Source organism: Dipodomys merriami, unplaced genomic scaffold, assembly GCF_024711535.1.
Source record: "Dipodomys merriami isolate MVZ:Mamm:240054 unplaced genomic scaffold, mDipMer1.0.p SCAF_6, whole genome shotgun sequence".
NCBI classification, from domain to species: Eukaryota; Metazoa; Chordata; class Mammalia; order Rodentia; family Heteromyidae; genus Dipodomys; species Dipodomys merriami.
The window spans coordinates 14,413,380-14,438,240 of NW_027206179.1; the positions used below are offsets into that span (position 1 = coordinate 14,413,380).

The window sequence follows — 24,861 nt, forward strand, 5'->3', positions numbered from 1 at the left end:
ACCGCAGATGAAAACAGAGCTGGTGCCTTTCATTCAGGTGAGTCTTTCTGTGCGATAAGAACCACATAGTATCAATGTGAAGCCAGATGAAAGATTTGGATCATGCAACTTGTTGCAAACCATCTTTTCAAGGCCAATTGGTGAAACAGAAGCCCACTTACCATCTTCCTCAGCTCTTGAGCATCATATGCTGTATCAGAAGAACTAGCAGATTCTCCTACTAAAGGAATTAGAGGTCTGCTACTAACCAATTAAAACTATCACTACATTCCCCCTTTTTTGAGGTGTTTGACATGCAATTTAGTGTGTGTGTGTGTGTGTGTGTGTGTGTGTGTGTGTGTGTGTGTGTGTGTGTGTGTGTGTGTGTGTGTGTGTGTTCCAGTCCAGGGGTTTGAGCTCAGGCCTTCGGTGCCATCCCTGATTTTTTTTGTGTGTGTGCTCAAAGCTACCATTTGGGCCACAACTCCACTTCCAGCTTTTTTGGGTGTTTCATTAAAGATTCTCACAGACTTTTCTTCCTGTGCTGGCTTCAAAAAATAATCTTCAGATCTCAGCCTCCTGAGTAGCTAAGATTCTAGGTGTAAGCCACCAGCTCCTGGCTTTAATTTTCAAAGTATTATTTCTTGGACATCAGCAATCCCTTTTACATCAGAAGTATAAGAAGCCATTTATATCACCTTATTTTGTTAAATGTCATAATATCGCAGTGTTTGTTGCAAACTGAATGGGTCCTTTTGGGAAATGATTTAATCACATAATTAAAATTAAATGACAGAGCAGCCCAAAGATGAAGGACATGCAGTGAAACAGAGGACTGAGACACTGCTCATCAGGACTCAACCTGTGGCCTCTGCAGTGAAGATATCACAAGTGTTGCTATGACACATTACTCTTTTAATTAAGGGCTAAAAACTGAATCAAATATGATATCAATTAAGATGTACGTTTAGATTTTTGTTTTATGTCCAAAAATCTTTTTGACAGTAGTATGTAAATGACTAAATTAGTTGTTCATTACACTTGAAGAAAGTCAAGCAATAGGACTTTAGGCCACAGGACATCTATTTGATAATGGGTAATGGATAAGGGGTAATTTTTTCCTAATATATTGTCATTTTTATACTCATTTTGGAAAAAGAAATTAACTCCAGGCCTGCTTAGATTTATTCTTATAAGAAAATAGAAGAAATAAAGCCATTCTCCTGGAATTCCTAAGTTCTTAAATGTGATGCGGTGGCCCATACTGCTTTATTGCACTTGATAATACTTAATAGAAACCGACATTCTGTTAATGGCTCACGTCAATCTGAACCTGTCAACTTTCTTTAACTCTCCTCAGAAGGAAAACTCTTTCTTTGTGTGTGGTTCTCTGCACTGGCTGTACCATGGCTGTAACATGGCTATACTGTGGCTGTACGGTTGTGCTGTAATGTACTGAGGTAAATGCTCCCCAGGGGACCACAGTCCTTTCTCCATAGTTCCTTCATACCTGCTCTGGGCCAGCTATCTAGACATCACAGGATTCTGAAAACCAACCCCCCTCCCTCCAGGTTTCCCAGCCCTACTTGGGTTAGTGGTACTGTCATACCACTGTGAGATCTTTCTGAAGTGACCATACAGCAGATTGTCCCCTCCTTCTTTAGAGTATCAGATATGCCTGTCTCAATTTTTTTCATCATTTTGTTTCTGAATCATCATTTGGGTACAAGTGAAATACCTCCAAAGAGCCCTCTGTCATTCGTTGTGATACGACACATGTTGGGACTGTAATATGCATTTCTTTATCTCAGAGAATTAGGCTTCATGGGCATAATAAGCCCCAGACTCAGGCAGACTTGTGCAGAGTTAGGCAGACAATGGGAAACAACACATCCTGGCCTTAGATCCTTAACCTAGCCCTGCCCCTGAACCTGGACAGCGGGCATCCCTGGGGACTGTCCTCAACAATTTGGCAGGATCAAACCCAACTTTGTGTGAAGCTGAAAAGCACAGTGTAGGAATGCATTGTGAATAAATTCCATTAAACAAAAGAAATACGTGGGATTATCCTAACCAAATTAATCAGGAGTCCTCTGAAAGACAGACAATGAATTGTAATGATTAAGGTACAGTGACAAGCTTTGGACATGATGCACTTACCCAAATTAGAAAGGCCGCAGCTTTACCTTAGCAACAGCATGATTGGTAAAGGAAGGGATCACAGTGGAGAGGTATCAAAGAAGGACACTCTGGAGCTTGGTGGCAATTATACATGATGCATGAGAGAAAGCACATGTTCTGAGAGTAGCCTTCCATGCTTTTATGGAAAAGGAGTGAATACAGAATGTGAAAGGACAGTAACAGCTTTCATGCTGGACATGCTATTTCAAATCATCTGACCTCCAAGTCAAGATGCACAATAAAAACAAATTTCCCATAGAGGCTAAAGGTCTTCACAATAATAAAGCCTGAGCAATAATCCTGGGAACTAGACAGTGGTAACAACATGAGCGAAAGTGTGGGGTTACTCAGACATCAGAGGAAAAGGGAGGGTCTCCAGGAAGGCTGACACTGAGGGACCCAAATGGAATCGGGGCATAAAAGGCAGCATGGAAAGAGGCTCACAGAGAGGGATGGAAAACCGCAGAAAAACCACCAGAGAGTTTTCTGGCTGGATGGCTGGGGCTGACGACCGCCGAAGAGACATAAGGTTATAAGGAGAAGAAAGAAATGGCCCTGGTATAGAAAGTTCTGGAAGGCTAAGAAAGGTGGGCTGTGGGTAGAAAGCTCTCTGGCAGAAGTTGCTGGGGCATTCCAAGTGGCTGGCAGAATAGGAAGCTGAATGCCAGCAACAGAGTCACGAGGCAGGCAGGCCGAGCTTTCCCCCTAGGGCCTCAGAGCCGGGGTGTGATGTCTGCCCAGTCAGTGAAGTATCAGCTTTGATGGGGGCTCTGTATTATATACGTGTGCATATGTGAATATATACATCAGTATGCGTGTATACATGTACATGTAAATATGTTCATATGTATGCATACACACACGCAAACACACACACACATACATGCTGATACTCTTCCCACATCACCTTGATCTCTGCCCTCACTGCTTTTGTCCCTATGCACTTCATTTCAGAATTGATTGCTTTTGCTGTGCTCCGGCTGGTTTGCCTTGTGCGGGAGATATGGCATCCGTCAAAGGCTCAATCAGCCCTTCTGACTGGCCCATTTTACATCTCAGAAACCTAGGTGGGGAGCTGAGGTTAACTGCTCGGGCCCAGGTTCACGGCGTAAGCTGGAGTGACAGTACAATTACGGCTGGTGACGAGGGATCTTCCATGTTAATCAGCTCGCTGGGGACCTCGCCTGCTCCCCCTGCCACCGTGGCAGCAGACAGCATGGCATCTACCAATTTGCAGCAGCAAGAGGCACCATGGGAAGGATGCAGGCTCGGCCGCTGCCCGGTGATGGCCACCCAGGGTTGAAATACCAATGGCCCAAGAACAGCAATCTCCTCAGTGTGCAAAGTGAGAGATTTGTGAGGACATCAGCCTAGGCTGCTGCCACAGATAATTCCACATGTGCTCCACGGAGAGGGCCAGGGAATAAATGGAGGTGGACGGTGTTTACATGGAACTGTGCAGTTGCAGGACAGAGACTGACAGATGCAGAAAAAGCCCAAGCAGCGGGGGAAGGGAAGGAAGGGGAGGGCAGATGGAAGAAAAGGCCCAGCCAGGACAGCAGTACTGACAAAAGGAAAATGGAATTAAAAACTGTAGAGATATCAAATTGAGTTTGTTCCAGAAAATGTGTTTCTTACAAACTGATTATGGCAGCCACATTCATGACAGATTTTCTCCTGGTCGATCAGAGTTGGGACCGTCCTATTTTTGTTCCTTTTTTTTTTTTTTTTTAAATCAACCTTCCACAGTAATACACCCATTTGGGGGCTTTCCCTTGGCTAGATCATATCAGCTGTGCACATACCAATATTTCCTACCAAACAAAACCTTCTACTGAGTTGGAAAGATGTAGAAGGATGTTGATGTATTTGCTAGCAGCTATTCAATTTTCTTTTCTAAAAGGAAACATTTAGGACTGTGGCTTTCAGAAATTCAGACCAATATGAAAAGCAGAAAACAGGCATAAAACTAGCTCGCCAAGGAAGCACAGCCACATTATTTCTGATGTGGCAGCTGGAAATCTATTTTATTTATATACAGACAAGAAGTGCACAGAGTTAATGTGCCAGCTTCATGGATTTGGAGCCAAGTCCATTCCCAACAGCACAATCTCTCTTTTTTCTCTCTTGATTATGATGATGATTACATGGGTGTTTGTGTAATAAGCAATCGTCATTGGTTCTTAACTCTCTTGACTAGTTTTTCAGCCTACCTCACGGTGGTCAGCACTGTGCACTAAGTTTTTCCTGAAAATCTAGAACTGTGACCTTCCTCGCAAGTTGTTCAGGGGACGTGGGCATTAACCTTCAGCCAGGAAATCCTGGCTTCAAGCATCCTTCCCTGTATACTGCTTTGACCTTGCCTGGGTGACCTTCAGCTTAGACAGCCTCATATGCGTCAAGGCAAACCTTTCCTCCCCTGCTTTTGTGAACCAATGAGACCTTGTGCTTATGAATTCGTGACTGCCAAGTACTAATTATTATTTTAAGCTCTCCTAAGAATAAATCTTGTAAGACAAGCAAGTGCAGGAGATTAAGCAGGCGGAGCACAGGGAGGATGATGGGACCACTTCCCTCAGTGGTGGGAAGGGGAGCTTCACTGGGCCAGGGCCTCTTCCAAGTGGAACCTTCCTCTGAGCAGGGTCATCTTTGTAAAGCACTGTCCCCTCCTCGCTGTCATCTGTACCTCACCAGCAGGGCAAAGGAGGGCGTGTGTGGCTCTCCACTTTCTCACCATGCCACGCCCCGGGATTCCAGGGCCTCCTACTCTCCCACCCCCAACAGGGCTGAGTCATGAATTACATGCTGGCTCCGTGTAATTAACTCCCCTGTCCCTGTCAGCCACCTGTCGGAGCTCAGCCCCATGTCTTTCTGGCTCACATTGTAACAGCTGGGGGCTCTCTTCTGCAGATGCTCCCATTGCTCAGCATCACCGAGCGGATGAAGGCAGGCCGCACACACGGCTCCGCTTGTGATGTCAATGGCTTCCCATTTGACTGGGACCCCACACTTTGGGGAGAAAACACTTGAGATGACCTGGCTCCCATGATCTGGAAATTCCACTGTGTGTTGGCTCACTGCTCTTCCTGAATAGTTCATAATTACAAACACTGTCCTGCTCATTACACACCTCACATGCTGCTCAGCTTCCCTCCACCACTGCCTTCTAGGTTTCTACTGGCTTGTGGAAAGCAACCTCAAGGACTGCACAATTCAATGCAAACAGTGGGAAGGGAGGAAGGAAGGGCTGTATTCACTGACTCGCGGAGGAAATGTCAGGGTGAATGCACAGCAGCATACTTATGAAGATGAACAGGTATGTATAATTCCACAATGTATTTATTTCTAGGTTTTTATTTATTTTTCCCCTCAAAAAAGTTCTAGCCTACCATTTTCATCCAGATAGGTCAACAGGATAGAGCTGGATTCTGTCCCTTCGAGAGCGTAATCTAGGGGGATGTTTCCGTTGACGTCCTGGAGAAGAACATCGGCCCCGGACTGTAGGAAAAAGAAGGAAAAACAATGACATTATACATATCACGCAGGCAAAAAGCAGACGCCAAGCTTCATTCAGCCCTGATCGGCAATCAGTGGCCAGATATAGTTTGTGTTCGATAAAACCCTGAAGAATCATAGAGGAAGTCAGAATCGTTTTGCAGGGAACTATATTAAACTGTGTGGTGACACTTAGGCTCATAAAGCATTCCAGCAAACACAGGACGTCATGGCCCGGCTGCATCTCCATCCCATTGCTAGGCAGGTAGAGCAATGGCTCCAAGCGGAGGTGAGCCCCGTACTGTCGGCTGCTGCTTGGTGCCCTTGGCTTATGCAATCTTCAGAACATCGGAGCTGTGAACTCCTCATGACCAACTGGAAATAGTTCCTTACTTCAGAGAAACTTCGTGGAACTGTTCTTGTGCCACAGTGACTTAGGGTTTATGCTAACAGTTCCCAGTGGGTTTTTCTCTCCTCCCAAACTATTCTCTACTGAAAAGCGAAACCCGTGGCCACTAAGGGCCTGATGAGATGAATTAGGTTGGTTATACCACCCACATCTTTTAAACCCAGAGTGACATTTTTTTTTTGGGGGGGGATACAGTTGTGGGCCTGAACTCTGGGCCTGGGCACTGTCCTTCAGCTCTTCAGCTCAAGGCTAGTGCTCTACCACTTGAGCCACAGTGCCACTTCTGGCTTTTTTTTCCTGCTTATGTGGTGCTGAGGAATCGAACCCAGGGCCTCATACATGCAAGGCAAGCGCTCTACCACTGAGCCACCTTCCCAGCCCCTCAGAGTGACATTTTTTGGTGGCACTCCTGGGAACTGCTGTGCTTCTAACCTCTCTGTACATCCAGCTTAGAGGCAAGGGAAGTTTTGCACTAACTCTTAGGCATTGGTCATAGGAAGCATCTCCACTGCTCATTATTGTTTATGGAGTTCCCCGTTCAACTTACACATGGCTATGAGCCCATCTCTAAGGGTAGGGGATGAACACACACTCCTTAGCCCCAGCAGGAGTATCTGCTTCTGACATGTGCTTTTCCTGTATTCTTCACAATTCTCTTGCTCACAGAAGTAGTCAATTCCTTTTTAATAATGAATAATTATTTATCTTCAGCCTATTTTGTTAAAATAACTGGCAGAGATCCTTTTGGTTAGAGTCTAACAGAGCATTTTCAGGAGTAGAGAGGCTCATGGACCCCAGCTCCCAAATAGAGTCTGGGGCTTGGCGCATTCGTGAACACGAGTAGTCTTGTGAGATTCAGGCTGGTGGTGAGTGCGGCGTGATTGATGCAGCACATAGTGGAGTTAACTTTACCAGGCTCTCACTAGGCTTGGCTATCTATCTCTGTGTAAATTCTACAGAAATAATAACTACAAGGATAGTGGTGTCACATTGAATATAAATGAAAAGGAAGAAAGGAAGGAGGGAGGGAGGAAAAAGAGGGAGGGAGGAAGGAGGGAAAAAAGGAAGGAGTGAAGGAAAGAAGGAAGGAAGGGAGGGAGGAGAAAGGGAAGAAGGGAGGAAGGAAAGAAAAGGAGGGAGGGAAGGAAGGACTGGGAAGGAAAGTGTTAGAAAGAGAAGGGAAGAAGAAAGAAGGGAACGAAAGAGGAAGAGAAGGAAAAGGAAGGGAAGGGAATGCTGAGGTGAAGAGGAGGGAAGGAGAGAAGAGCGGAGGGGAGGGCAGGACAGAACTAGTAGCCAAGTTCTAACCACTGGTCTTCGGAAAATGTTAGAGCACACCTGTGAGTTCTATGCACCCCCACTCTGCCACAGAGTCGATTCCTCAGGTCCTTCCTCGCACTTTCTGCCTGTGGCTTCTAGTTCTTTCTGTGCTTTCCCCAAAACCTTAGTCTTCCTGTGTCCTACTGTGAGGGAGTTCAGAGCTCCCGCAGGAATACAGCAGGGATTATTTTATGCCATCGCCTACAGAACTTATACTTGGAGATAATGCCTTGACAAAAAAGGGCTGGCGTAAAGCTAAGAATGGAGACTCCTTGGCAGGCTGCAATAAATGATTTTGGCATGTGCAGCTTTAGCAATTTTGAAGTTATTTATAGGAATCCAGACAATTTCTAAAGGCAAAACCTGCCCCTTTGGGATGCAGGGATCCCAAAACTCATTTCTGCACTGACACAAGCAGACCTGGAGAGGAAAGCAAGGGTCTCCTTCTCAGCAGGGAACAGCAGGTAAGTGTTTTATGGCAGAAACACAAAAGAATCCGCATATGGAATAAAGTAGGAGAGCTGGTCTACACTGAGTGCCTGAAAATGGCCCAGAAGCTTGCTGACATCTCACACGTACACACATGCCACATTCTCCCCTCTGCATGAGTTCACGTTACTGCAGCATGTATTTGTTACTCCACTTTAAGATCACCAAGAATGCCATTGATGGGATTCATACCTGAGATATTTTTTTTTATTATTTGACCATACAGGTCAAAATTAAATGTACGTTTTATTTTTATTTTTTTTTTATTAAAGTAATGTAATAATGTACACATCTGTGCTATAAAATAACTAATTTATACATACCAAATATATAATAAAATCGTGTGTTTATATCTCACAATAAACAGAAATTTGCATAATTTTGCTAAGCAATTAGGCTTTAGGTAATCACTACAATGGGATTAACACCTAATATCAAGGAATGATTTATTCTTTACATAGGAGACTTCTTTAATCACTGTGAATAAATATTTCTGTTATGTTGTACATATGTCATTACCAAAAAAGTACAGCACCTTCAAGAATTACATCTTATTTATTTATTTTGTCCTGATGATGTACGTTTTAAATGAATAATGGATCCCATTAAAACAATTTGATTGTTGCAATACAAAAGTTTTCTCAAAATGTCAAAACCTTTCTCTCTCTCTCTTCCCTCTCTCTGTCTCTCTGTCTCTGTCTCTGTCTCTGTCTCTCTCTCTCTGTCTCTGTCTCTTTCTCCCCCCCCTCCTCTCTCTCTCTCTCTGTGTATGTGTTTACTGGTACTCCAGATGGAACTCAGGACCTTGTACTCTAGCACACCGTTGGTTTTCTCTCTCTTGGGCCACACTTTTAGTCTATCACTTTGTTGGTTAGCTAGAGATAAGAGTGTCCTAGACTATTTCCAGACTATAGAAATAGAATGTCCCAAACTGGCTTTGAAGCATGATCCTCTGCATCTCAGCCTCCTCAGTAGCTAGGATTAGAAGTATTAGCCATGGACATCTATCAAGATCATTTCTCTTAGTAGCTTCATGGGGTCCTAATTTGTAGCATATCAAATGGACACTAAACCATGGACCAGAGAGTTATCAAATGGACACTAAATCATGGACCAGAGAGTTAGCACTAAGATACTCTACTTGATCTTATTATTTATGTTGAATGATTGTTCATCTTGCTAGGGTTTAAATTCACACTCACAGTTTTCTTGCTCTATTAGTATTTTACCACTTGAACTACACCTCTAAGTCCTGCTTTCTTTTTGGTTATTTTGGAGTCTAGTGGACCTTTATGCCCAAATTGACTTTAAGCTGCAATCTTTAGTCAGCTTCTTGAGAATCTAACATACAGACATGAGTTTCTGGCACTTAGCTTCTGCTAGTTTTTATTTTAAAAATAATTAGAACCCCCTAGGTATAGCAAATCAACTCCGTTTTGCAAAGTGAAAGCAAATTAGTAGGTCAATTCAATAAAAATGGGTAAATATGATTCAATATATTATATGCATCATGGAAATACTCCTTACTTCTTACAATTAATATAAGATGATTATAAAGCACAAAACAACCAAATGTGTCACTTGTAATATTTCCTGTCTATGATTAATTACATGCATGTGCTACTTGCTCATCTAAGATATGTACTTGATAATCATTTGAGATGTTCATATTACATTTCAAATCTAATTCTCCTGGTAGGAGTCCCATATGTACATCTTCAGCTGTAAATATAAAACTCTCCTGAACTGGTGCACAGATTAATGATGCTGTCTCCTTGCATGTTGGCTTGACCCTTTCTGAGCATTCACATTAATTCCCTCCTGTGTTGCTATGTGCATTTGATGGGATGTCTGCTTACATTATTGTAGATGAGATGCACGAGGGTTAATACTTCAGACTAAGCCTTTCAAGTATAAAACAAGCCTAAACGTTCATGAAAGAAGAATAATAGGTTCAGGAATTACATCTCACAAATCTTAAATACTATTTTTAAATAAATGAATGCAATACTTATAAAAATAGGAATGAACAGCCCTTTTTAATATTCTTTTTTGCTTTTCTTTCCTTAAACAAGGTCTGGTATATAGTCCAGTCAGGCTTAAAACCCACAATCTTCCTGCTCAGCCTCCAAGGTACTGGTTTTACAGGCATGTAACACCATTTTTGACTCCAAGTTTTATGTGCTGGCTGTCATTACTAGCCCATTTCTCTCTTCCAGAATAAGTTTTAAATGAAGAACAACTTCACAGTTCAAACTGACACCCGGTTTCGAGGTGCTTCATACTGAAGCCAAGCTTTGAAATTGCTAGGCAGTACTCTACTGTGGACCTACAACTACAGACTAGCAAAAAGCATTTTATCTGTGCAATATAGATGAGGGAAATCTTTTAATTTGCTCCTGGAAAATAAATCAATCATAGCAAGATTGGTTCGCATCAGGGGAATGAGAGTACTAAACGTTACACATGAAAAATTGACACCAAGCCCTTCCTGGGAGCTGCAGTTGAGGACTTGATCGTTTCTACAGGAGCCCCTGAGCACATTTCATCTTTAATTGTAGAAACTGCAAGGCCACTCCACTTCCAATTTGTCCTAATCTATATTTCTTAAGTCCTGGAGCTAGAACTTAACTATCTCTCTCTCTCTCTCTCTCTCTCTCTCTCTCTCTCTCTCTCTCTCTCTCTCTCTCTCTCTCTCTCTCTCTCTCTCTCTTTCTCTCTCTCTCTCTCTCTCTCTCTTTCTCTCTCTCTCTCTCTCTCTCTCTCTCGCTCTCTCTCTCTCTCTCTCTCTCTCTTTCACACACACACACACACACACACACATACACACACACACAGAGCTGTGAATGATATTTCCTGCATGTCAGATGGTATTTGTACCAATATATACTTTTTCTGGCTTTTGTCAAAATTTAATCCCCATGACTACAGCTGTTAATGGTTTCCTTTGTTAACAATCCTGTAAGTCATGCTGCCATGCTAATGAAATGAGTGGATGGAACATCAACCAAGGGACACCACTCTTATATGATGAGTCTTTCTGGTGGCTTTTTTCCCTACTGCAAGTGGAACGAGTGGTACAGAGTGCTTCCTCATGGCCACTGTGAGCCAGATTGCTTCCACTGCAGATGTTAGACAGAACCCCCAAGCCTGGTGCCTGTGACTGTGGCTTTATTTGGAAATAGGGTCACTGCAGAGGCCCAGGTTGAATTTGGTTTGGCTGATGTACTTGTAAGAAGAGAAGCAAAGCAATATAGGTGAGACAGACACGTGATGACAGAAAGAAAGATTGGGGTGATACTGTCATAAGACAAGACACGCCTGGGGTTACCAGGCATTGTAGAAGGCTTGAGAACATTCCCTCCTGAGCAGGAAGAGCTTGTGAACATGCTGACATCCCAGTAGAGGGCTTCTCGAATCTAGAACTGGGAGAAAATTAGGTGTTTGGTGTCTTAAGCCTCCATTTATGTACTTTATCATGGAAATCTTGGGTCATAAACATAGTACTCATACTGCACCGTGTGGACTGAGTGCTTTGATCTCCTCTCAAGTTTGTGCATTGAGACACCACTGGTACTGACACTGCTGAGTTGATGGAGATGGAGCTTTAATGATCAGGTCAGTGCCTTTATACAAGAACCGCAAGCTAGTTAAGACGGATCGGCCTCCAGCCATGTTTAAAAATAAAAAGAACAATAGATGGTCATCAGAAGGGGAAGCCAAGGCACTGCTAAAGGATGGTAAAGGATCGCTGTGAACAATTCTCTACTTACACAGTTTACACCCTCGATGAAACTGGACAATTATCTCAAGAGGCAGACCATCTGAAATGCCTGTATCTTTTCAATGGATTGAATTCATAACTAGAATCCCTCCAAAGTTTTAGGCTCAGATAGATTCAAGGGTGAATTTTATAAATCATTTAAAGAGGAAAACAGATACCTTAGATAAGAACCTCCCACAATTAACACCAATTAACACCCACAATTAACCGTAACACGGTCGAGGTGCTTACAAGATCTGGCCTTAGTTCTGTAGTCTGCTGATTCATGAGTAGCCCAGGAATATCTCACCTGGGCAGTTCACTGTCCTTCATAGTGCTCAGCTCCCCTTGCCCTGCACCTCCTGCTCTGCCCGTACACTTTGCAGTGACTAGAATTCATACCTCTAAGTGCTCTCCCTCTCACTTCAGCACATTGCAGCCACTGTGTTCTATGCTTGTTCCCCCAAAGAACTGATACCATTTTTCAATGTCTGGATCTGTGAATACATTTGCAGACTCACTCAGTCCTCCCCGACAGTCATTCCCATGGAAGAAGAATTGTATGGACATGTGCTGACCTTGAACCTAGTGCAACACAGTGTGCCTGACAGAGACCTTATCCCACCTTACCCCTCCCCAGATGAAGCCTTTGAATTGTGTGTGATGTCTTATCCGAGGCCAAGCCACGACGTGCCCACAGAAAGCGCTGAGCAGTCAGGGGAAAGTAGGAGCAGGCAGACGCCGGAAGAGTGACATCTGATGTGCATGAAGGATGGACCTGGGAGAGGACTCTTTCAGGATTGGCCACAATTTGAGTCTCCTACCAGAGGGGGCTTCAAGCCATCTCCATTCTGGCCCGGAGATGTCGTATCTTCTAGTGATTTTAGTCTGGAATAGACTTTCCACAAAGTCTCGTTGTTTGTGAGAAGAAAGAAACTAAGAAGCACATATTTTTCCTTTGGCAGATGATATAAGGGGTAATACACACACTTGGGAAGTCTGCTTATTGAGGAACTAAGCTCTTATTATCATTAAAATGTACCGTGAGCTTTTAATAACCACAGATCTTCATGGTAGTAAAATTTAAAAGCTTTATTACAACCATGAAAATTTTATAACAGTTAAGTAATATTTGAGAGCATTCGTGTGCCTCTCTCTAAAGTACCCGAGTTCAATGATTTCCTACACGGGGAGAACAGAAGCATGTGTGTGTTCCACTGCTGTTGTGCTAAATCATACAACCATTATAGGAGAAAGCAAAGCTAACCCTAGATTAGCTCTAAGTGATGGGCGTGAGGCACTTTAATGGTCATGCTAGGCAGAAATCCATGTGCCCAGTGGGGTGATGAGGGAGAATGGCCCAATAGCAGTGAGAACTGAGTATGAGTCCCACCTCCCACACTGAGGAGGAAAGGCTAAAAGGAAGAGGTGGATGCCAAGCCCGGAAGGACCATCTGAAAGAACCGGAAATCACCGTATCTCAGATGAAAATCAGAAGGGTGGCACTGACGTGTTTTGAACAACCCCTGAAAAGCAATCTAGCTTTTCCAAGGGAAAGCTAACATGAAAAGAAACAATGGCAGGTACAAAGCTACTTACTGTTAGCAGTAGGAAGCAGTGTCATAGGACAGTAAAACTGGGTCAAAAGTAATGAACATTTGCCAATACAATCAAGTCGAACAGTTCATTAATAACCTCCATATGATAAAATGGCCTATCAGTGAGAATCACATTGAAGAACTATTTTAAGGCCTGGAGACACATAGGAGTCCAAGCATGTATAAAAAGTCCAGCTTCCAAGCTGTCAGCAGTCATTTTGTTGGTTTCCACATTTCTCTTCATGTGCAAAGGAGGAAGGGGACAGAATGGGAAGAGTCAGAACACATCCAATGATGTCCCAGAATTGTCTCCATGTGACCATGCCACTTGCCTTGTGTACTGTCACTCTTGTATTTGTTAGGAATCTTCCCCAAAAAATTTTATCATGGAAATGTTACCTTCTCATAGGAATTATTTTTTTTCAAGAAATAAAGAACAAATAAAAGTATGGTTGTGACAACACACAGTATTCTGGATTGCTCCACTCTCATTTCACATCTATGAAATACAGTGATGAGCAGGAAACCTTTAGATGAATGAACCATTCTCCGGGGAGCTAGCTAGAATGTCATTTGAATCGATTAATGGCCATAATATAATTAAAGGTCAACCATCCAATTAAAAGATACAATTTCACAAAGATGCCTATGGAGTGAGTGTTTCTGAGACAAAGCGAAGTGAAGAGATCCTGGGTTTGGGAAGAATAAGGAGCCATATGGTCAGGGTTAGTGGACCAGGATTTCTTGTCCCTCACGTCGCATTTCCTAATGAGCCAGTGGTTTTCTCTGCACAGCCGCTCTGTGTGCGCCACACGTAAGTAGTTGGTAAATATTTATCGACTAAAGCCTCGCGCAAAACCAGCCTCTGCCCTCCACCACATTAATCATTCATTTAATTATTCTCCCAAAGCAGCTTATTTGCTCTGCTGGTGAAAAAGCATGTTTTGTTACTATAAAGATTTCATATTTGTTCTGAGAAAATACAGTTTTTTTTTTCCAGGCTTGCTTATCAGCAAGCTGAACATGTGGGCAGTTGGTATTTTCTGTCCCTTAATGTCTCTCCTAATGGTCTGGAGATGCTATTTATCTCTGGGAGGTCTTCAGATGTAATATGAGGACAGCCATAACAGCCCTATGTGGCAGAGCTGAGTAAGAGGGGCCTCTGAGGGAGGGCTTGCAGGGAGGAGGGACAAGAGGATGGACCGATACTTAGACTTGGAGGCTTCAAAACAACAGAAAGTGTTTCCTCCCATCTGGAGGCTGCAAGTTAAGATCAAGGCAAGGCAGCTGTGGTGTGTGGCCAAGCTCCACGGCTCAGCCCTGGTGCCTTCTTGCTGTGTCCTGGGAAAGAGGACAGCTAGCTTCGTGTTGTCTCTCTCTAAGGACAAGGCCCTCCTCTTCCTCTCCCCATGTCACCTTGGGGTGGGATTTCCATGAACACAATTCAAACTTTGAGACCACCATCATGAGGACACCATAAAAAACTTCTCTAGGTGGATTAGATTGTAGTGTCAGCTGACTTGGCACACTGATACTGCAGGAAACAGTACCCAACTGTACCCAGCTACAGCTCTGGACCTGACTACTTCTTCTCTGCTTGCAGGGAGAACATTTCGAGGATCACTTAGAGGCCGGGGCAGTCATCTCATGCACTGGTGTTTCAGAGTACGGTTAATGGCTAAGGCTTTTATGAATCAGTCACCAAAAACTGGAGGAGTCTTAGTTGAGTGCCTTTATTGTAGACAAAGCCAGGTTTGTGGTTTATGGCTGTGGAGCCATAAAACACAGAGAGAACTTCTTTTATTCATTTCAATTTATTCTATATAACTCATGGGGAAAGAAAGCTGGTCATTAAATTCGATTGGAAACACAATCTCTTAAATTATGCAGTATTTGTTATGGGTAAGTGTAAAAAACTGGAAATAGCTTAAGATGCCCAAAAGATTACTTGAAGTATTACAGATTCTAAATATGGAATGTCATGCAGCCATTCAATTCATGTTTGGATAAAACATTGTAAAACATGGAAAAATATTCACAAATTTATGTGAAGTTATTTTTAAAATCACGTGTGTGTGTGTGTGTGTGTGTGTGTGTGTGTGTGTGTGTGTGTGTGTGTGTGTGTGTACTGTGAATCTAAGATGTAGGTAGGAGCTTTATTTACACAATCACAGAAAAAGTGAACTCTGAGGGAACATATTAAAACACTAACATTGATTCTTGTCTGATTAATGGGATTAGATATGATGTTTTTCCTAAGATGTATTTCCCAATGCTTTCAAAACTAGTACAAATATCTTCTGAATGAGAAAAAGAAAGCACATTACAAAAGGATTTTCAGAAATTAAATATATATGGTATAGTCAATGATATAAATTTAAAAAGTTATTTTTTAAAAGGCATAGATAAACCACAATTGTCACAAAAATACAAATACAAATACAGAATAAAGAATACAATTTACAAAGTTTGGATCCTAAATTAATGAGCAACATAAACTAACTGTGAGCTTTTTTTAAGTGTTGGAAATAATGTTTCAGGATTTGATTTTGCAAACCTCCCTCCTTCCTTCCCTTCTTTTTATTTTCTTTCTTTTTCTTCTCTTTCTTTCTCCTTTCTTTCATTTCCTTCCTTCCTTCCTTCCATCTTTCCTTCCTTCCTTCCTTCCTTCCTTCCTTCCTTCCTTCCTTCCTTCCTTCCTTCCCTCTTTCCCTCTCCCTTTCCCTCTTTCCTCTCCTCCCTCCCTCCCTCCCCCTCTGTAGTACTGGGAATGAAACTCAGTGCCTTGAGCATGCTGGGCAAGCACTCTACCACTTGAGCCATATTCTTGGTCCTTTTAGTTTTGATTTTCAGATAGCATCTACACTAATTTTGATAGAGGTAGCTTTGGATCTTGATCTTTCTCCTTCCTCCTATGTAGCTGGGATTACAGACAAGCATATGCCACAATTCCTGAATTGAATTTTGAGATAGGGTCTAGACAAATACTGTTTGTGCTGGCCTCAAACCACAATCCTATGATTTCTACCTATCAAATATGCAGGATTACAGGTGTGGGTCACAAGTATCTGGCCTTTTCCTTGATGTTACAGTGTGGTTAACCAGGCACCTTGGGTTATATGTTTGGCAGAGTTACAATCCCTGTTTACTCTGTGTCATTCATGTGGATGAACCCCCAGTCTCCCAGGTCTTGCTCCATATTTATTGTCATTAAAACTGTGTACTCTTAAACACGCTGTATGATAATATTTAAGTTTAGGAAGTGAATCATGAAAGATATTCCTGTAAAGAAGCAGCTCCCAAAGACGGAGACTGCTTTTCTTCCTGTGTTCTCTTTTTCCCCCATTTTTCTAATTTTCTAAAGCCAGGCTCTCCCCATGTAGCACAAGCCAGCCTTGAGCTCCTCCTTGGCTGCTCTCCCGGTCTCTGCCAGCCAGGTACCGGTGGCAGGAGTGCATGTCCTGCCATGAATACGGAGGCATAGTCTTCCCAGGAAATAAGGTGAGAATTGAGGCTATCTGTCCCCTTTATCAGTACTGATCTGCCATCCATCTATCAGGACTCTTGCCCAACCTTCCATGAGACACTTCATGTTTCTGATTTAAATGAAAAGTAGTACTGACCCCACTTTCCTCCACAAGGCCATCTGTTCTTTCAGAATGTAAATGAAGTATCAATCTCAAACAAGCATTAATAGAATAAACTCTTTTGAGGCCATGAGTAGCAGGTGGATGAAATATCTCAGTATTTCTGCTTGTTATCTATAACATTGGCCATAGGGATCTTAATAACCCTATCCTAAAAACAAAAAAACCACAAAGACTTGATGAAACATAGCACAGTCTTCTTAACCTATGTCCACTGACCAATAGCTTGAGTTATCTGTGAGGCACAGGTATGTGTGAGGCCTTCCATATGGGAAATCTTGGTACAGGGAAATGTAGTGGAATGTGATAGAGGAATAACAGAATCGCATCCTCTCCAGTCATAATGAGAAATTCATTTTGGCTCTCCTGAAGCACAAAAACATCTTTAAGTATCTGTGGGCAAATCCTGATGTGTGTTTTAGTATCTTAGACTTTAAACCAGCTTTCAAACTGAGGCTAGTTTCCGGTGTCTCTGAAGGTGTCTTCATGTGTGGCACATGAAGACCCTCTCCCCGACAGCAGAGGCATGCATCCAGAACCACTAGTGACTGCTGTCGATGCTCACCGGGTCTCAGCCCCAACCGCAGACATTTTGAGGTGCATAGGTGATATGTTCATGTTTGTTCTCATGGTTACTGGGCTCCTGCACTTGACACAAGAGCATTCTCGGGACATCGTGCCAGGACAACCAAGGTCATCATGACCGATGACTGGTGCCATCTACTTGGACCTCCTGTCTGTGGTGTTGTGGATCAGATCTCTCAGCTGAGACACCCCGTGCCTTTTTCCTTCCCTCACGAAGTGTCCAACATCTAATTTCATTGTGAGCATGATGCAAAATTATCAGTAAAGAGATATCCTCCTGTTCTTTGAGAGGAAGAGCAGCAACAGCAATGATGTGGGGTGTGGGGTTCTTCTGCAGGATCAGTCATGTGTTCTTACCCATTTGTTGGTGTAAATGTGAGATTATAGACATGTCGTCTGTATCTTGAAAGTAATCCAGCACTCTACTGCTTCTCACATCGCTCCAGCTTGGGCCATCAGGAGGGAGCAGTGTGGTTGACTTTGTACCTGTTGACAAACTCTCTCTTTCTCTCTGCCTCTCACTCTCTTTTTCTCTCACACTGGTACAGGGGTTTCTACGGGCTGTTGTTAGGATAATCCTTGCTTGGACTGTGATCTGCCTATTTTAGGTCTACCATCATTCTTGGGATGAGGTTCAAACCTCTTGAGCTCTGTTGTCCTCTGTGGAGTGAATTGTGTTCTGCCAGTCTAGCCTAGAACCACATTCCTCACAATCTCAAACTCCTGCCTAGCCTGGAAGAGTGTTCAACACTGTGTTACAGGCCGATAAGTAGATCTCATGAACATTTCTTCTCAGGGCAAGCTCAAAATGTGATCTCCCAATCTCAGTCTCCCTCCTAAGTAGCTATTGTAGGCGTGAGCCACCCATCTCTCAATCTCCCCCTTCTTTTAGACCCTCGCCACCATTCAACCTGCTCATCCTCTGCTCCGTCACCAAAACCCTGCTAACATTGGTTTTTGCTTTGTATTGTTTTTACTGTATGGATAACTTCTCTTATGGAAGCCATTTCAATCTGAATTCCTCCTCTTGGCTAGCAATGTGCACTTAAGACTCAACCAGGTCTTCTCATGGTTTGTTAGCTCCCTCTTTTGTTTACTAGTCTATCTTACCCATTATGTGTATGACTAATAATGTCTGTGTCTACTTGCTTACGGAGAATACCTTTCTTGCTTCTAATGTTTGACAATCATGAAAACAACTGTATAAATATATTTGAGTGAGTTTGGTTTCCATTGTAGAGCTGTGAATTGAACCCAGTGCGTATGTTGGTTTCAATTCCTTTGAGTAAATTGCTGATTGAATTCTGATTGCTGGTTCACTTGGATAGAGGATACTTGGCTTTGTACAAAAATGCCAATGTGTCAATTTCCTTAAATGATGTAGAGTAGCCACCTTTCACAGTATAATTTGTTAAATGATTCCAGGATATAACAGATACCAGCCACTTCCTCCCAAAAGATTTCCATTAGAAAATGTTTAAGAAGATAATCACTAACACAAGTATCATCTGCCCCCAAACAAGAATCAATGTAGATGATCTGCGTAATTTAAATTTTTCCTTTAAAGTAAATGTTTTTAACTCAGACCCCTTATACCCTCTCCTTTGTCTCCAAAGGCAAACAAAAGTTACAAACTGGACTTCTAGATATTCAGACCAAAGGTAAGACATTCATCTGTGCAGAAACAGCGAGACAAAGGGTAAACCAATTCACAAGTGACACACACACTAGACACTGTGTTGGAAAGTTGGGAGGGAAGTAAGGAGGGGAAACACTGTGAGAGAATGCGGGAGGGGTGACACTATTCAAAAGGAAATGTATTCCTTACCTGACTTATGTAACTGTAACCCCTCTGTACATCACCTTCACAAGAACATTTACTCTTTTTTTTTTGCCAGTTGTGGGACCTGAACTCTGGGCCTGGGCGCTGTCCCTCAGCTCTTCAGTTCAAGGCTAGCACTCTACCACTTGAGCTACCGCACCACTTCCGGCTTTTTCTGCTTATGTGGTGCTGAGGAATCGAACCCAGGGACTCATGCATGCAAGGCAAGCGCTCTACCACTGAGCCACCTTCCCAGCCCACATTTCCATTTTTTAAAAAGGAAAAGAAATTCACCTGTGTCTTTCTCTTTCTCTCATCCTTAAATCCAATACCAAGCCTAATTTATTAGTTGTTCCCTGTGTCTGACCAGGAGAATCGAAGTCCCCCAAACCCAAGACACTTGCTTCCTCTGTGCATTGCTGACTCCATTCAGTAAGGACAGAAGGAAATCACATGTCTACTGGGTTCTCTCTAACCCACCAACAGGATTTGGGAACAAGAATCCTAGATATGGCATTTAATTCTGTAAATAAAATGAACTCTCTTTTGTGGTTGCTGGCAGGGAGATATTTTTGTAGCAACTTGAGGTTTTATGATAACCTACCTCATCAACAGTTATTTGAAAGTCAGTTGTTTCTGTGATACATATTCTGGCTTCTTGTAGAGTTTTGTGAATAAAGCTACCCAGACCAGCTCAGTCCAATTAGCAAATTCCACCAGGCAGCAAGTTTACTACTTGCATGACTGATTTATGCTAGTACTCTAGAATAGATGTCTTCCTACTTGCTGTGTAGTATCTAGAACACTGTAATCATTTAATAAATATGTACTGCATGAAAGAAATGAATGAATTGTGAATTCTTGTCATCTGGTAAATAAATTATAGAGTAAAAGTGACTGGTGGATAGATGATATGGTGCATTAGGTTGAATTATTCTACAGTGTAAGAAACAGAGCATTTTCATGACTTTCCATGAAAATGGTTTCAATACGTTGAAAAGTATAGATTTAACTCTATGACCACACAGGAAATACCATTTCTATCTCTCAGCTTTTTCTCTTAACAAAAACCAGTAAGAGACCATGGGACAATTTTTTGTGCTGAAAGGAGTATTTGTAAACAAATAGGCTGAATAGGTGAAAAATTGTACAATACATGAAATGAGGATCCTGGACTGAATCCAGTGAAAACCATGTAAAGAAGATATTTTTCCTGGTTCTATCATAAATCATATGTTACATGCATGAATGGGACTGCCATAATTAAATGCCTGAGTACAGTTAGCATTTACTAATGATAAACAAACTAAGACATTCTAGAATAAGGAAGGGGTTCTTGGCTATAAGTAGAACTAAGGATGGAGAAAGATGTGTGAATTCAGCCAGGTGAGGTTTTGGCTGCTAAAGAGCATCGAGGAAGGGAAAGGACTATTAAAAACGTTCAAGCCCAGCTGCATGTGTAAGGGCTCTTCAAACCAGACCTGGCCACTCTTCAGGCAGAAATAAATGAAGAGACTCTTGGCAAAAGGAGTAATGTGATTAACAACAGTTCAATAGGGAAAACATTCAAAATAGGCTTTGAAAAACTTTCAATTTCCAACCAATATTTAGAAAAAAATAACAAGAACATAGGAAAACTACAAAGTCACAAACTGAAGTTTTCATCGGAGCATCTTATCACTGAAGCAATTATTTCACCTTGGGTATCTCGTGATTGAACTACCCAAGAAAATGTGTGGAATTCACTGCAGACATAGTGCGGCCTGGTGCTCTTTGAGGTCCCAGCTTTCCAGAGACTTCTAGGTCAACCCCTGTCCAGCATTACTTCCAGGTGACCCAGCATATTCTGGGATGCATTTTCAATTATACTTTGTGCCAAGCTAATCCATAGCCTTTGTGCTGGCAATTTGGCTCTTCTTAGGTTCTATTTTAACAAATAGCTTTTGTTCTTATAAATGAGACAAGTAGCTTCTCACGTTTTCTCACGTAAAATACTAGTCTTCCAACAGTTTCTAATTTAAAAACATAATCCTTTCTTTTTTCATGTATTATTAATTTAATAGAGCCTCCATATTCTAAACTTGAAAGAAAAATGTTTCCAGTGACATTTATCCCTACTTTTACAAAGAATACATATTCATGAGGGACAATTTAGAGAAAAATAGAAAAAAACTTAAACCTCTTACAAGATTAAAGAAATCTCAATCCCCAAAATATTTTCACTCATAACTTTTAAAGTGAAGACAGAAGGAGTAATATAGTACATTTAATTGCTTCTCTTACAAAGTATGTTCCATGTATTAAAAGCCAATATTAATGAATATGGCCTTGTGTAGAATTTAGGTCCTGGCAGGCATAATCAAATATGAGGTCATACACACTGCCTGGAATGGACCCTACGTGCAATGTATGACATCACCCTAACAAAAAGAAAAACAGGAGCTTGGACATGGAGACGTGCAAGAAGGCAACATGGTAACAGAGGTAGAAATAGAGGGGTGCATCTGTAAGCCAGGACACGAGGCACAGCCAAGGAAGGCAGAATTTTCTCATGGAGCCTGAAGGCCATGATACCACTCTGATTTCATGTATCATTCTGCAGGACTGGGAGAAAATACATTTTTTGCTGTTCAGCCTCAAGACAGGACGTGGGTTGTATGCAAGCACTGGCACTGGACACACATCATGTGGCTGAGTAGAAGGAGACAGGAAACGTTAGTTCGGATCAAGGGCTTGCTATTTAAGGGTGAGGTACTTAATATACATAAACATCCATTTCCCTGTATGTAAGATGTTGAGAGCTTATATAATCAATGTATATGAAAAATCAGGAAATCGTTAATAACATTAATAAAGAGAAAAGACAAAATAATTCTTGTTCTTATATTCTTGAGCATTTGCAAGACCTCCTTTATGATTTCTTAAATTATATTTAGAAAAAGTACTGTCTCAATTCCAACACTAAGTGTTTAAAGCCTCGGGGCCATGGTCTAACCGAAAACAACAACAAATTTCAGTGATATTTTTGAGCTTTTCATTTTCAAATGAACAAATATCATTTATTCTTCTTTACAAGATATAACTAAGGAAATAAGATTCAATGAAAGCCACATCTTCTGACATTCGCACACCAATTAAGCAAAATTTGAGGCAGTGGAGTAAACAATAAAATTATCCAGCTATTTCATTTAATACTGACTTATCTCAAGATATAATTCCCAAGAAAAGGCAAAAAAGAATAAAGCTTGAGACAGCATCCATTCCATTTATTTCAGAATTTTTGAGACCTAAAACTTTAGTAATGGCGTGGTGTTCTAAGTATATAAATGATGACCTAGACATATGTTTTCCTCAAATGCAGCATTATATACTGTGGAATTTTATGAGTTAGATACACTGCCTCTTATAGTATGATCAAGTCATCAAATGGTAGATAAACTGCCTGGATTTACTCACCAAAAGAAGCAGCAGCACAATGTCTGGGTTATCACATGCACAGGCAATGTGCATTGGTGTCCAAAAGTCTTCATCCTGATGGTTGACATCGACCCCCTTCTCAATCAGGATCTCTGCGATGAAGGCATTGTCATAACGAGCACACTGAAAGAAGGGAGAAGAAACATGAAATGTAATGTAACTGTCTGTGATGTGATCTATCCCCGGTTTTCATAGACAGAAACTCCAGTGCTCAGCTGTAGAAGAAAAGAGGCGAAGCCAAACTGGGAAAGAACTTACTCACTCCTCAGCCAAGCTAAAGAAATGGAGCTGAGGTTATTCTGACTGGAGAAGTTTGGACAATGAACAGTAATAAGAAAAACAATAGGAAGGAAGAAATTTAAAGTTATCATGTCACTGACCAAGTTCTTTCCAATTAAAGCTAAGATTATTAGAAAAAATATTGAAGCATTAGAAAAACTAGAAACATAATAATTTTTTTAAATTGCTCTAGTTCTGGGCTTAAACTCAGGGCCGGGGTGCTGTCTCTTAAGTTTTTGTGTTTGTTTGTTTTTTTTTTTCAAGGCTAGCTAGTGCTCTACCACTTGATCACAACTCCACTTCCCAATTTTCTTTTTCTTGGTAGTTAATTAGAGATAAGAGTATCAAGGACGTTCCTGCCTGAGTTGGCTCCCAATCGCGATCCTCAGCTCTCAGACTCCTGAGTAGCTAGGATTACAGGTCTGAGTCACCAGTGCCTGCCTTGTAATAACTATTTTTCTGAAATGCAGATTTTGGAACTGCGATTTATTTTTCTAGTTTGTGTTGACAGTTAGTGGAAAAAACACAAGAGTTTTAGAATTTTATTGTATCCAAGATGGACAAGACCTGCAAATATTTTTAACTTTGTCTTTTAACCATTCTTACAGTAGCTTTCATACATGTAATCTTACATGTGTTGTGTATGATGGTCTAGTCATCCTGAAGCCCATTATGATGTTGCAAGTTAACTGATGAAACTAAAATGTCTCTAATGTGCTCATGATTTCACATTTTATGGATACTCTATAACCTGCTAAGACAAATTATCCTGGAACTTATTATTCCCAAACTAAAATAAATTTTTTTTTGCCAGTCCTGGGGCTTGAACTCAGGGCCCGGGCACTGTCCCTAAGCTTCTTGGGCTCAAGAGCCACAGAGCCACTTCCAACTCTTTCTGTTTATGTGGTACCGAGGAATCAAACCCAGGGCTTCAGGCATGGTAGGCAAGCACTCTACCATTAAGCCACATTCCAACCCCCAGATAAATATTTCCTGTCTAAATTTGGGCTAACTACCTGGGTTTACTGTCTCCTGTATCCTTCAAAGGATTCTTGGTTTTGTTAAATGTTCTCTGATTCCCATTTACTAATCAGACCAATTAGATTTCAACCCAAGCACACAAATAATTATGAAAACAAATGTCAACATTCTAAATGACACAATTTTTATAAAAAGGATTGCTAGATTGGATAAGGAAATAAAACCTAAGAATTTTCCTCATGAAATTCTGTATGCTTGGCCCTGAAGTTAAGGAGGAGGCAGGCATGTGAAATGCTCATTTGTGTAACTGCTCTTTATAATTTTGTTGGACATCCTAACCAATGCAATAATGAATGAAACAAACATAGAAGTTATCTACTTTGAGAAGAAAGAACTAAAACTGCCTCATTTGTCTACAACACAATCATCTACACAGAAAATGCAATAAAATATATAAAAAGTGATTGAAACTAACCATGAAATAGAGCAAAGTTTTAAAAATAGAGCCAATGGGCCAAAATCAAAGGTGTTCTACACCCTACTGGCAAATGTTTGGAAAATATTTTTAAATATGGAGTAGCATCTAATTTTTTAAATATCTGGGGATAAATCTGAGAAGAATACCTAAAGCCTGAACAGTAATAATAGAAAAAATAAGTGTGATAATTTTTAAATTAAAAATGATAACATAGATTGCATTCTCCAGAAAGAGACAAAATATTGTCACCAAATCATTCCAAGATAATCTGCAAGGCAAATGCAACAAAAGTTGTCTCAGGTGTTTCTGCAGAAATTGAAAAGTTGAATCTAAAATTCATAAGCAAATGCATAGGATA

The 24,861-nt window shown here is 41.5% G+C and overlaps 1 protein-coding gene across 1 annotated transcript in view; it reads right to left on the minus strand.

Moving 5' to 3' along the window:
- The window catches only part of Myo16 (myosin XVI), a 368,989-nt gene that overhangs the window by 220,897 nt on the left and 123,231 nt on the right, over positions 1–24,861 (minus strand). The window contains exons 4-5 of the mRNA XM_070003305.1: positions 22,745–22,888; positions 5,550–5,658 (exon numbers count right to left, since the gene is read on the minus strand). Coding sequence (XP_069859406.1) covers positions 5,550–5,658; positions 22,745–22,888 — 253 coding nt within the window. The remainder of the gene's footprint in view (positions 1–5,549; positions 5,659–22,744; positions 22,889–24,861) is intronic.